Source organism: Myxine glutinosa, chromosome 8 (assembly GCF_964187855.1).
Source record: "Myxine glutinosa chromosome 8, kmMyxGlut1.1, whole genome shotgun sequence".
Taxonomy (NCBI): Eukaryota; Metazoa; Chordata; class Myxini; order Myxiniformes; family Myxinidae; genus Myxine; species Myxine glutinosa.
This window is the reverse complement of record NC_136268.1, coordinates 110,235,692-110,248,252: the sequence shown is the minus strand read 5'-3', so window position 1 is coordinate 110,248,252 and position 12,561 is coordinate 110,235,692. Positions and strand designations below refer to the sequence as shown.

The 12,561-nt window shown below is 44.0% G+C and overlaps 1 protein-coding gene across 4 annotated transcripts in view; it reads right to left on the bottom strand.

Moving 5' to 3' along the window:
• The window catches only part of LOC144893320 (sulfotransferase 1B1-like), a 74,793-nt gene that overhangs the window by 50,373 nt on the left and 11,859 nt on the right, over positions 1-12,561 (bottom strand). Inside the window, exons 1-3 of one of the 4 annotated variants that reach the window (XM_078783676.1) lie at positions 10,713-10,947; positions 5,948-6,013; positions 5,610-5,744 (exon numbers count right to left, since the gene is read on the bottom strand). The exons of 1 other annotated variant lie outside the window; for it this stretch is intronic. In XM_078783676.1, coding sequence (XP_078639802.1) covers positions 5,610-5,744; positions 5,948-5,957 — 145 coding nt within the window. In that variant the 5' untranslated portion in view covers positions 5,958-6,013; positions 10,713-10,947. Of the gene's footprint in view, positions 1-5,609; positions 5,745-5,947; positions 6,014-10,712; positions 10,948-12,561 lie in introns of those variants that run through there. 2 more of the 4 variants (XM_078783677.1, XM_078783674.1) reach the window with 2 other exon arrangements.

Here is a 12,561-nt window from a genome sequence, read left to right as displayed (position 1 = left end):
GGTGTCAGGACCGGTCACCGTCGGTTTACAAGCCACTTCCTGTAGAAGGAGTATCTTTTGTTATCGGGAATGATTTGGCCGGTGGCCAAGTTTCTGGTAACCCGATGTTTGTTGAAAAGCCTAGTAGGAAGCGCCCTGAAGAGAAGAGGAAATACCCTGAAACGAAGTGTCAGCACAGGCACGTCAGGGATGGAGGCAATATTGGCAAGCTCTTTGTAGGGGGACTGAACTTCGAAACAAAGGAAGAGGTTATGGAGTCTGCCTTCAGCAAATATGGACCGCTTTTGGAAGTGCTGCTTTTTTTTTTCTTTTTTTTTGTATACAAGATCGAGGCTCGTGAAAGAGCGAACATTAATCACACAGAAAGACAAACCGACACATAAAACATATAACATCGGGAGCGGTAGACAAGATGGGGAGAGAGGGGGAAGGACACAAACACAACATTTGAGAGCAGGGACCGAGAGACATGGAGACATCGAGAGATCGAGAGATCTGAGAGAGGGCGAGGGCTTTGGGGGGCGGGGGGGCAAGGGAAGGGGGCGGTGGGAGAGGTATAAAACATATGGACACTGCCAGGACTTCCAGGAAAGAAGTTGGAATTTCAAACAAGGTGGATCTGGGGTGAATTAGCGGGGGTAGAAAAGATCAAGGTTTTGGATGGGGGAAGATAAGAGATGGTGGTGAACAGCTGTTTTAAAGACCTGGAGGGAGGAGTGGGATTGAAGGGAGTGAGGGAGTTTGTTCCAGAGGCGGGATAAAAGAGGAAAGAAAGAGTGAAGGTGAGCAGAGAGCCGAGATTTCGGCAGTTTAACCATCAGAGGGTTGCTGGCAGATCTTGTGCGACCTGTAGGAATATTTGGGGGACAGAGCACAGAGAGAGCTGGAGGTGCAAGGCCGGAGAGGAGTCGGTAGAAGACAGAAAGACCACCTACCTGCCTGCGGTGAGTGAGTGAAAGGCCCTCAGAGATAGCTTCATCGCGGGAGATTCCAATAATTCTGAAAGCTTTGGTTTCAACAGCGTGAAGCCGAGCTAGGTGTGAGGCAGGAGCACCGGCCCATAGGGGAGAACAGTATTCCATTGAGCTGCGGATGAAAGCCTTGTATGTGGTGAGGAGCTCAGGTGTGCCGAGGAAGGACTTCGCACGACGGAGGATGCCCAGTCGGCGACTGGCTTTGGAGGCCAGCTTGGAAATGTGGTTTTCCCAAGAAATATCATGGCAGATAGTGAGACCCAAAAGCTTGAGCGACAGAACTTCTTGGAGAGGATTGTTGAGAAAGTAGATGGGAGGGTTGTCCAGTCGATCTTTTCGGAGAGACATAGTAAGAGTGTGAGATTTGTCAGGATTGAAAGACATGTTCCACTTGTTTGACCAGTCTGTGATTTTGTCCAAGTCTTCAGAGAGTGAGGAGGCTGCAGACTGCCGATCTGAGGGAAGAGGAATGGAGCGGCAGAGAGTGGAGTCATCAGCAAAGAGATAGAGAGGATTTTCAAGAGAGTCAGAGAGATCATTGATGAAGATCAGAAAAAGCACGGGGCCCAGAACACTGCCTTGGGGAACTCCAGCCTGAACAGGAAGAGGAGATGAGAGAAACCCATTCAGGGCCATACGTTGACGACGACTAGAGAGGAAATAAAGAGAGAGCTGCTGATAAAAGACAGGGAGACACAAAAGTCAAGAGGGTTTGGCTTTGTCACGTTTGAAAAATCAAAGGACGCCAGAGTTGCAGAAAAGGATCTGAATAGCAAGGAGTTGGATGGTCGGACCATCATAGTAGGGAAGGCATTTCCTAGGGGTCGAGGGGGCTACAGAGGAGGACCATGGAGTAGTAGTGGTGATAGAGGCAATCGATATTATTATGGAGGCTTCCAGAGTTATGGCAGCTCCTGAAGGAAGCATTATCAGAGCAGTGGCCGAGAAGGAGGCCGCCATTCATGTGACTACAGTGACAAGTGGTCCAACCGTGATTGTTAGGAAAGTTAGAAAGAGTTGAAGCACTGAATGCTGCGGAGCAGCCGAGCCAAGATTCCTACACGGGTTAACCGTGAACGCCACGTTCCGAAAGGCGTCCATGTAGTGAACTTTCCTACACGGACTAACCGTGAACTCCACGTTCCTAAAGGCGTCCAGGTAGTGGATATGTCCAAGCCTCACCACCCAACCACCATGGAACCTGATCCTCAGCTCGGCCTCCCAGAAAAAGTGCTATCGATTTGCTTGACTTTGGATTTTTGATCAACCCCTTAACCTTCATTCAAAAGAAATTAAAAGTAAAAATCAGAGGTTGATTTTAATGGAGTTTGGCTTTGCAGGGGTAACTTGGAAATTGAACATGTAAAGGGCAGGGACAATGTCGTTGTTGATGCTTTGTCCAGAGTGAATTAACTTTGGAAATCTCGGTAAGTTGGTTGAAGTTTTGTTGCTTTATTTTTGGGGAAACATTGATTACTTGTGTTGGTTTCAAGAATTTGCCTACAAAGTTTTTGCTGTGTTCAAACTTTCTTTCTTGAGGGGGGGAAGTGTTACGGATTCGGCCCTAATTATTGTTGGTATTATTATTATTATTATTGGTTCTCAGTAAGGGTTATTGTGGTTAAAAGGTTTAAAAGCGCTCATGACAAAAATGATGCCGGAAATCGGATAGCGACTTTCCGATTCCCAGGCCGTTGATCTTCAGATCACTCATGATCTTCAGAGCCACTTCAGAACTCTCATGTATTACGGAATGTAAAACAGGGTGAATAGGGACAGTCACTAATACAAAAAAAAAAATAATCAAGAAACAATCCTGAGTTTCCAACTTATTGCTAAATTGATAGCTCAGATGGATGCACATAATATGCACCCATAATATAAACCACGGTGCCAATGAAAAAAAATATGGGATAAAAAGTTTCTCCAAACTGTCCCTATTTCTTGATTATTATTTTTTTGTATTAGTGACTGTCCCTATTCAACCATAAAACGGGGTGAATAGGGACAGCCATAAAAATCCTATTTATTCCTATCTAACCCATATATGGGGTTAATAGGGACTATAAGTTGCTTTTAAAAAAAACAAGAGATCACTTTCAACCCAAATATCAACAAATCAGTATGGTTATCAATTTTCAGCGAAAAAAAGTTTCCGAACTTTTTTCAGTTTGTGTCCCTATTCACCTTGCTGTCCCTATTCACCCCATTTTACAGTACATTGCCAATAAATCACTGAGAGTCATAGCTCAGACTGAGTTGTGAGGGAATCGGTGAAAACTAAAAATAGAGGCAGCGGCGACAATGAACGAGGGAACTCTCGCGAGATTGGGGAAGACACGAGAAGTGGGAGAGTGAACTTGTTTTGTGAATGGGCCTTCAATCCTTCACCATCTTGACCATTCTAAAAGTAATAATTACAGCTTAGAGTGAAGAAATGCTTGATTATTACATTTGCCGAATGCATTGCACGCTCAGAGGCCATCATCCCAATTATCGCGTATGGGAAAAAAAAAAGTTTTTAATTTCTTTTTTGTACACTTAGTCGAGGCTTGTGTAAGAGCTAACACATAGAACATCCAATAAAGAGAGTGGGAGGGAGAGGGAAGCACAACAACAGTAGAGAACAAGATTGCCGGCAAGATCCACATGCGCACTCGAAGAGACCTCGGTCTGTCCAGGTTGTGCAGCATGGTTGGCATTTGCGACCCGAGGGTGACCCAACTTTTATGCTTTTAAGGCACATTAAAATGAACTCAGTGTGGAAAACGGTTACCTACTCTGGGGCTGTCATGCCATGATCCCAGAACATCTGCATTCCAGGGTAATGGATGGAATCCACGACTGTTGTGAATTAGAAGTCACTCCCTAGAAACTATGTGGGCTGGCCAAATCTTGATGCTGACATCAAAGGTACATCATGTTCATCAGTGTTACCCCTACAAGAGCACACGGATTACAACTGTGAATTGTGAAAGTGTCACTGCATCCTTGGGAATGGCCAAGCTAACTGTATTTATCTCGATTATGCGGGGTCTATCAATGGCGGCATGATGCTGCTCATCACGAGCACGCACACTAAATAGATTGATGCCCACATGACACATGGTATGACGTCAGCAAGCACCATCAAAAAACTCACACTATTTCGCCACTCATGGTTTGCCCACGATTATCGTGAGTGATAAAGGTGCGTGTTTTTCCAGTTACAAGTTCACTTGATTCATGCGTCGGAACGGCATCAAACACAGGTTTGTCAGCCCACATCACCAGGCTTCAAATGACTTGGCAGAACATTCGGTGGGAATCATCAAATCCGGATTGTATAAATTTCTGGATGGAAACAGAGACAAAGCTACCCCGTCTCCTGTTCAAATACCGTTTCACACTCAATAACCGGAGCAGGTCTGTCCAAGTTGTTGATGAAATGACACCTGAGATTGACACTTTATAAACGGTTAAGAGAGCCAGCTTGAACAAAATTTGATGCCCACGTTGCCCAGCAGTAGCTGTATCAACATTAGATACCCAGTGTTTTGCCTGCAACTTTGACACGGGTAATATGTGATTGCGAACCCAGATCCACTGTCCTACGTGATTCGCCTGCACAACGGACATGACATTCGTCAACATCAGGACCACATACCTTACCAACTGTCACTTATCACTGTCCATCGATCAAGCAAGCAACATTATCACAGCCAGAACAACAGTTCGACTCGCCACCGCCAGAAATTGTCGGGGTCACGATCCAGTCGACTTTGATGCCTCAAAATCTTCTGTGAACGCTCCTGCACCCTGTCGTGGACTCTTCGGACTCCATATCCTCAGTTATACTGCGACGCTCTACACGCAAGAGAAAACTACCAAACTGTTGAACTCCTTGAAGTGTTTTTTTTATACCAATGTTCTATTTTCACGTGAACACATACGGGGGCAGAATAATTTCCGTGTCTGCTTAATGACCGGAACAGTCTTCCCGAGGTCCACTTTCTGTTATTTGAGTGCAAGTATTGCTCCATGGACTCCTGTTCATTTTTGACTTAAGGTGGAGGATGTCATATATGAATGTGCAAACCTTATCCGTTTTACCCCAGCACTGGTTTATTTCAGTTTCCGGGGTATCACCATCACGGTCTGATTCCACAGTTGTGAAGTAATGTTTTCATTTTGTGAGCGAATAAATGGAGCCCAATCTGTCAAGTTGTCGAGATTCATTTTATAAGTATTATTTCTTTCAAGGTGATGTGTGCGTTTGGTAACTTGTCAAAAGAGAATGTAAAGAAATTGAGACTTGAAGGAGGCAATCATAGTGCAGGCTTTTATGGCCCTCAAGGCTTCCTCATGCGTTGAAGTTCCGTGGAAATGAACTCGTATTATTATTATCCACTGCTGCAGATTATTGTTATCCCCACAGAAAGTGACCAATGAAGTTGCAGTCTGACAAGGCCCAGCAGGGATGAATGTGGGAGATAATGGACAAAAACCTGGATACAAATGCACCAAAGTAGAACGCTCTAGGAAGCTTGTTTTTGTCATCTTATTGCAATGCCACTGACTTAATGAGTAAATGTAAATTGTCAACTCTGACTTTTGTTATTGCTTGAACAGATTAGTCAAAAGCGTGGAACTTACCAGATGGTCGTTGTAACACATCTGCACTTTCAAACTCCAAAAATGGCACACGCACATCAATTGACGCTCGCTTTGCAAACTCTATGTCGCCATCGGAGTACACCGTGTCGGCTATCTCCTGCATCCACGTTGTGCCTACAGAGAAACATCCGTTTAAATGTAGTGTGAACTGTGTCGTAGAACAATATTGACAAAATGTGTTGCTTATGGTACACTGCATCTACAATGTTAATTTGAGTTGTTGTGTCACGTCGTGATTTATTAGTGAGAGAAAGAAGAGTTATTTTATTCAAATAAAATAAAGGACAAACAAATATTAAAATGCTGTGTCTATTCACCTTCATTCATCAACTCTATTCACATGGGGCATGGCTTCGTGTGGAGAAGATCACTCCTTTTTGCATCTTCAGATGTAGGGGAAGGTGGGGCAAAATGGCACACTTAAGCTTTCTTTGAAATTTTATCCAAAATGATGCAGTATATCTGAAATCAGACAGTGTCTTTACAATCATTATTCCATTATAAATACACAAATTACTTGGTATTAGAATCAAATCAACCATTCACTGGTGAGAACCAAAGACCAAAAATGTGCTAAGTGGGCCATTTTGTACACCACGTTGGGCAAAATGGCCCCCACATATGGGGCAATATGGTCACCCCGTGGGGTAATATGGTCACCCCATTGAAAAACATAATAATTACCCTCAGAGTCACCAATCAAAACACTTTGAACCTGAAATAATATTTATTGTGAAAAATTACAGACTACAAGGTGAGATTATGCACATAATTAGGCACAAAAGTCACAGATGAAATTCACATCTTCTTCATCCACACCTGCACAACCATCATGGGCCCAAAGACGACAGACTGTGCACTTTATCCATCCTTCTCCTATCACACTATAACTTTCCCGGCAGAATAAGCACATTGTTCCATCATCATCCTCAGACTCGCTAGATTCTTCTGGTGCCGTAAATATAGCCCGTTTACCCTTCACTATCTTCTTTTTTGGCTTTTCTGCAACTTTCTTTTGCTTCTGAGGTTTTTTTTCAGCTCTCTGCTTTGCCTTCTCTGCCTTCTGTGCTTCCTGTCTTTTCTTTTCTTCAGCTGCATCAGCAAGTCGTTTCTTGTATGGGCTTGATGTTAAATGCTCTGACATTGACCTTTTTGATTGACGTGTTGTAGGCCTACCCTTAGCAGGAGTAGCCTTAGGTGGGGGACTGATTTGAAAGGGTGAAATGAACTCCCTACTGGTGCTTGCAACAGCAGGTCTTGGAACAGCAGCATGTCTTTGAGTGTTACCAATGGGTCTCACAGCATTTTCGGCCCCCTGGCTGGCAAGTTTAAAGTATATCGGACCCGTGGTTGTCGAGAAACAGCGGTCACAGACATACAAACATACAAACATACAAACAAACAAACATACAAACATACACACAGAGATTAGTGGAATTATAGATAGATCACCCTGCCCCTTTGTGAGAGTAAGGTCCAATGTTTCTATCTTACTTCCACAGAAAATCAAAATTCAAACAGTGACCATTTTGATGACCCATAATCCCTTATTCCTAACCCTCATTACCCGACTTGGTGAGAACAGCACTAACTAAAGCAGACAACAATCATGAAGCACCCTGCCCAATAGATGAACTTATATTTCAGTGCATAAAATGACATGGTATAAGTAGATATGTATAAGTTACATGCATGCATGCAGCCAGCCAGCCAGCCAGCATGCAAGCATGCATACATACAGACATACATACATACATACATATAGGGTAGGCCTACATGTATACATAGGCCTACATATTTGTAACAAAAATAAGAAACATGTATGGGGTAAAATGGCCCACTAAAGGGTAAAATGGTACCCCACGGGCCATTTTACCCCAGGGAAATGGACCGTTTTGCCCCATGAACGACCTCCATGAAAACCTGACATCATTGGAAACCACATGTACTGGGCAGAATGTTTCAAAGGTCAATTTTAGTGACTGACTTATACTCTAAAAGCATGCAGTAACACTAGGAAATATGAGTCACTCTGTCACCACAAACACAATTTTCTCACATACCTACCGATAGATCCTAGTAGGTGTCAAAATGTTGGATGGTTCAGCTCGAGTTCAAGACTGGATAGGGATGGCCACCATGTTGTTACTTTCTGCTAATCCACAAAGGAATGTTTTAACATGAACAGCCACAAGATGGTATATTACACCAGCAGCTGCTGCCAAGGGGTCCATTTTGTACCACTTTCCCCTATAGGGCTGCCGAAGCAAGGTGTGGCTATTGGGCACAATCCTGGACAGGTCGGCACTCCAACACAGGATATTCAAATGGTTCATTCTTCCCAATAAACTGGTTCTCATTTTGCCGACCACGGGAGGATGACAGGCTCAGTCAATGCACCTGGTGCTAGTTAAACGAAATGACAAGGGCTTGAACTCAGGACCCTGAGATATGAAGCTAGCCACCCTGACCGTTAAGCCAACACCAGGCTTCGTGGCCTCGGATAACCAAGCGTTTATTGGCCAAATAAGAACCTCATGCAAGAAATGGAAGCCAGTATTTGCTTAGCCCAAAAGCCGCCAACTGTTTACTTTTAATGAGCCTGATCGTGGATGGAGGAAACAGACACCACCACTTCAAAAAGTTAAACAGTTTAATAGGGACAAGGAGAAAAAGACATAAAATGTCATAGCCCCCATTGTTTTAGTAATTTTGCTGTTCGGAGTTAAAGGCCGCCAGTCAACCATCTTTGGTTGGATTACAAAACAAAATATTCCACATAGGTATACTCTCATGTATTGTCTTTGTGCTAAGTTTGAATAGAACCCGTCCATGCATGTCCAATAAATTGTTGGGCACACGTTTAAGTAACAAAATGATCTTCTATCTGATCTGGAAATAAAATGGCATGCATATGTCAGCCATCATTCATTATCTGTCTGCTAAGTTTGAACAAGATCGGTACATGTATGGCCAAGAAATGGTTGAGGACATGTTCAATGTCGAGTTTTTTACAACTCAAATGGCTGCCAGTCGACTAGTCGGCCATCTTTTATCAGATTGCATCACACGCGTATGCCATCACGCACTGCGCTTGTGCCAATTAGGAACAAAATCGGACCGTACATGTCCAGGATATGGTAAAGGACAGACGCGCACACACACACACTGGCGGACGAATGGACGCGACCCAATCCATAAGCCCCCCCTTTCAGACCAAGTCCAACGGGGGCAAAATAAAATGTTTACAATAAAAACTACACGGCACAACAATATAAACAAACTGATGCACAACTACTCTATTTGATGAGAACGGGCACGTGTCCCAAGGGCACCCCAATAAGACAAACACTGCACACAGATTTTAAACTATGCCACAAGTAAAGCTGCCAGCCCAGTGATAACAGGGGATTAATTAAAGAGATAGGGTTGCCATTCATAAATGAGACTCAAGCAGAGCAGAGAGCAAGCAAATGAATGGTTATGAGCCAAGAACCCGTCCTTGCGGAGAGGTTGATCCCCAACCTTTATGATTTATGAGTTGTAATGCAGACCTCCACCAGGTGGTGCTATACGATACACAATTACAAAGATAATTGGGGTCCTCCCCATACCCTATGAATGTTCTTCATCCCTAAAACCTTCCCATGTACCCCGTGAGTAGAACCAGCCATTTTAAACTCATTCCGTTGGTTGGGGGTGGGGATGGGGGGGGGGGGGGGGGGGGAGGGAGTGTAGAAATAAAACTAAGTGTGATATTTAGTGTGATAATCCCAAACTTCTATGATGTCTATAGTTTTCAAGCAGAGCATTGGAGTATTTTGATGACTTGTAATCCCCCTCACACCGAGAGGGATGCAATTTTATACAGATTTACATAGAGAATTTGCGTGCTCCCACCACCATGACCCCGGAGGCTATTAAATGTTTTTATCACCGAAAACCTTCTCATGCGCACCACGAGTACAACCCCCTGTTTTCAACTCACTGCGTCCAGTGGTGTAGGAAGACATAGAAGTCAAACAAAGACGCAAACCCACAAACAAACATACACTTCTCAAATCTATGCAGGCACTCCTCGTTATACAGTACGTAGTACCGGTGAACACATTGTCACTGATATACAATGAATACCGTAAGCAACGTTTTCCACTCTACTCCACATATAATTGCTGATACAAAATCATGTATTGTACTTTTTTTAAACCATGTGTGGTACACATTTTTCACCTTTATTATATTGTCGTAATTTTACCACTGGCTTCTGCTAGCTATATATAGTACGAGCAGATAATCCAGTCCAACGGGCCTGTTGTAAGGGAATTACCATCGTTCCCAATATTGTGTGGAATATATAGGGAGTTTGCTAGGAATGTCCTTTGACAGCATAATTGCAGGGACCCATGGAAATTCCGAGAAATGTAAAATGTGGCTTTAAGTACTTTAAGACCTTTCTTCTTCAAGATCTCAACCTCCACCCTCTCACCTCCTCTCTCCCAGCACCAAGGTTTCAACCCCAAGTGTTCAAGGCCCCTCCCCACCACAAGTTGGCAAACTCCCTCTCCTTGCTCTCTATCCCCTCCTCCCCACCCTAACTCTGTGTCCTCTCCTCCCCCTTTCTTCTGCAAGTCCTCAACCCCACATCACTAAATGTCTGCAAGCGTCTTCCCAGCCACAAGTCCTCACTCCCTCCTAGCCTCAACCCCTTTCCAGACTCTATACCTTCGCTGCCTCCCCAACCACCACTCCAACTCTCTGTCCTCCAGTCCCTCTTTCTTCTTTCATTCCTCAACACCCCCTCCCAATCCCAGCTCCACCTTTTCTCTTCAAGTCCTCAACTCCCCTTCCCCCTCCCCCTTTCTTCTGCAATTCCTCAACCCCACATCACCAAAAGTCTGCAAGCCTCTTCCCAACCACAAGTCCTCAACACCTCACTCCCAATCCCGACAAATTTCCAAAATGACAAATTTCTAACATTTCTCTATCAGCTTCTTGTTTCTCATCCAACTTGATATCATAATGAATATCGTGTTTCATACAAACTTGATCAACAAACCTTTCATACAAACTTGATGAACAAACCTTTCATACAAACTTGAGCCTGGTGTTGGCTTAGCGGTTAGGGTGCCGGCTTGAGATCCGAGGATCCTGGGTTCGAATCCCAGTCGATCGCTGAATTAACACCAGGGGGGTTGACTCAGCCTGTCAAACCTTCCGAGGTCGGCAAATTGAGTACCAGCTTGTTGGGGTGAATGATCCCGGTGTGTACCCTGGTTTAGAATAGGTACACCGTATCCCTGCGCATCATAAGAGGCGACTAAGGGTTGGTGTCAGGAAGGGCATCCGGCCATAAAAACATTGCCTCAAACAGGGAACCATGATTGTCATGGGCCCCGCAAGGCTAACCCCCGCTCTAGCGGGGAAAATGGCCTTAAAACGATCATTCATATAATTATATATACAAACTTGATCAACCCTATTTTTAGATTTGCTCCAAGGTTTAGAACTTCCGCATTAATCTAATCTTTTATTCAAGTTTGTTCCAGGTCCGCATAATTAATATCCAGGTGGTGTAATTCCCCCAGTAACCCAGTTGTTGTAGATTTAGTTCCTGATAAAAACTTTGGTATATCACCACCAGTTTTATGCTTAGAGAGGAATTGATTTTCATTAGTTTCACATGTTGAACATGTCCCCATTTGTATAACTCTATTATTTTTTAACATACGAGAAATTTAGCCCATCCCTCGCGAAGCGGAAGATGGGGTTTTGCAATCACTTCTGTGTGTCTGTCTGTCTGGCTGTAACAGACTGTGTGTCTGTCTGTCTGTGCCTGTCCTGGATGTAACTTTTTTTTTTACCTTTTTTTTTTGTCATCAAATTTTCAACAAAGCTTTATTATGAGAATAATGAGGTCAAATTAATAATTTGGTCAAAAAGTACGTCAGCATCACATGTAATTGTCAATTTTCATACGATCGGACTGAAACTTTAAGAATTTGCATATTGGGTCACTGAATTGGTTCACCAATCAAAAGCTAGAAGCCGATTGCTTTTGAGACCAAAAGGTCAAAGGTTAAAGTTGCATAAAATCATCAATTTTCATCCGAATAACTCGACAGTTGAGCAGGGTTTCCATATTAGGTCACTGACGCATATTGCTTTTGAGGTCAAAAAGTTAAGATCGCCTAAAATCGTCAATTTTTGTATATTCTTATCTGTTTTCATCATGTTTAGCATACAAAAGAAGAAGGCTGTGGTCCTCCCCCTACCCTATGAATGTTCTTAATCCCTAAAACCTTCCCATGTACCCCTTGTCTACCTCTACCCTATTTCAAGTCTGGCCTCCAAAGCCAGTCGCCGACTGGGCATCCTCCATCGTGCGAAGTCCTTCCTTGGCACACCTGAGCTCCTCACTACATACAAGGCTTTCATCAGCAGCTCAATGGAATACTGCTCTCCCCTCTGGGCCGGTGCTCCTGCCTCACACCTAGCTCGGCTTCACGCTGTTGAAACCAAAGCTTTCAGAATCATTGGAATCTCCTGCGATGAAGCTATCTCCGAGGGCCTTTCACTTACTCACCGCAGGCAGGTTGGTGGTCTTTCCGTCTTCTACCGACTCCTCTCCAGCCTTGCTCCCCCAGCTCTCTCTGGGCTCTGCCCCCAAATATTCCTTCAGGTCGCACAAGATCTGCCTGCAACCCTCTTATGGTTAAACTGCCAAAATCAAGACTCTCTGCACTTCACTCCTTCATTCCTCTTTTCTCCTGCCTCTGGAACAAACTCCCTCACTCTCTTCAATCCCACTCCTCTCTCCAGGTATTTAAAACAGCTGTTCACCACCATCTCTTATCTTCCCCCATCCAAAACCTTGATCTTTTCTACCCCCGCTAATTTCACCCCAGATTCACTTTTTTGAAATACCAACTTC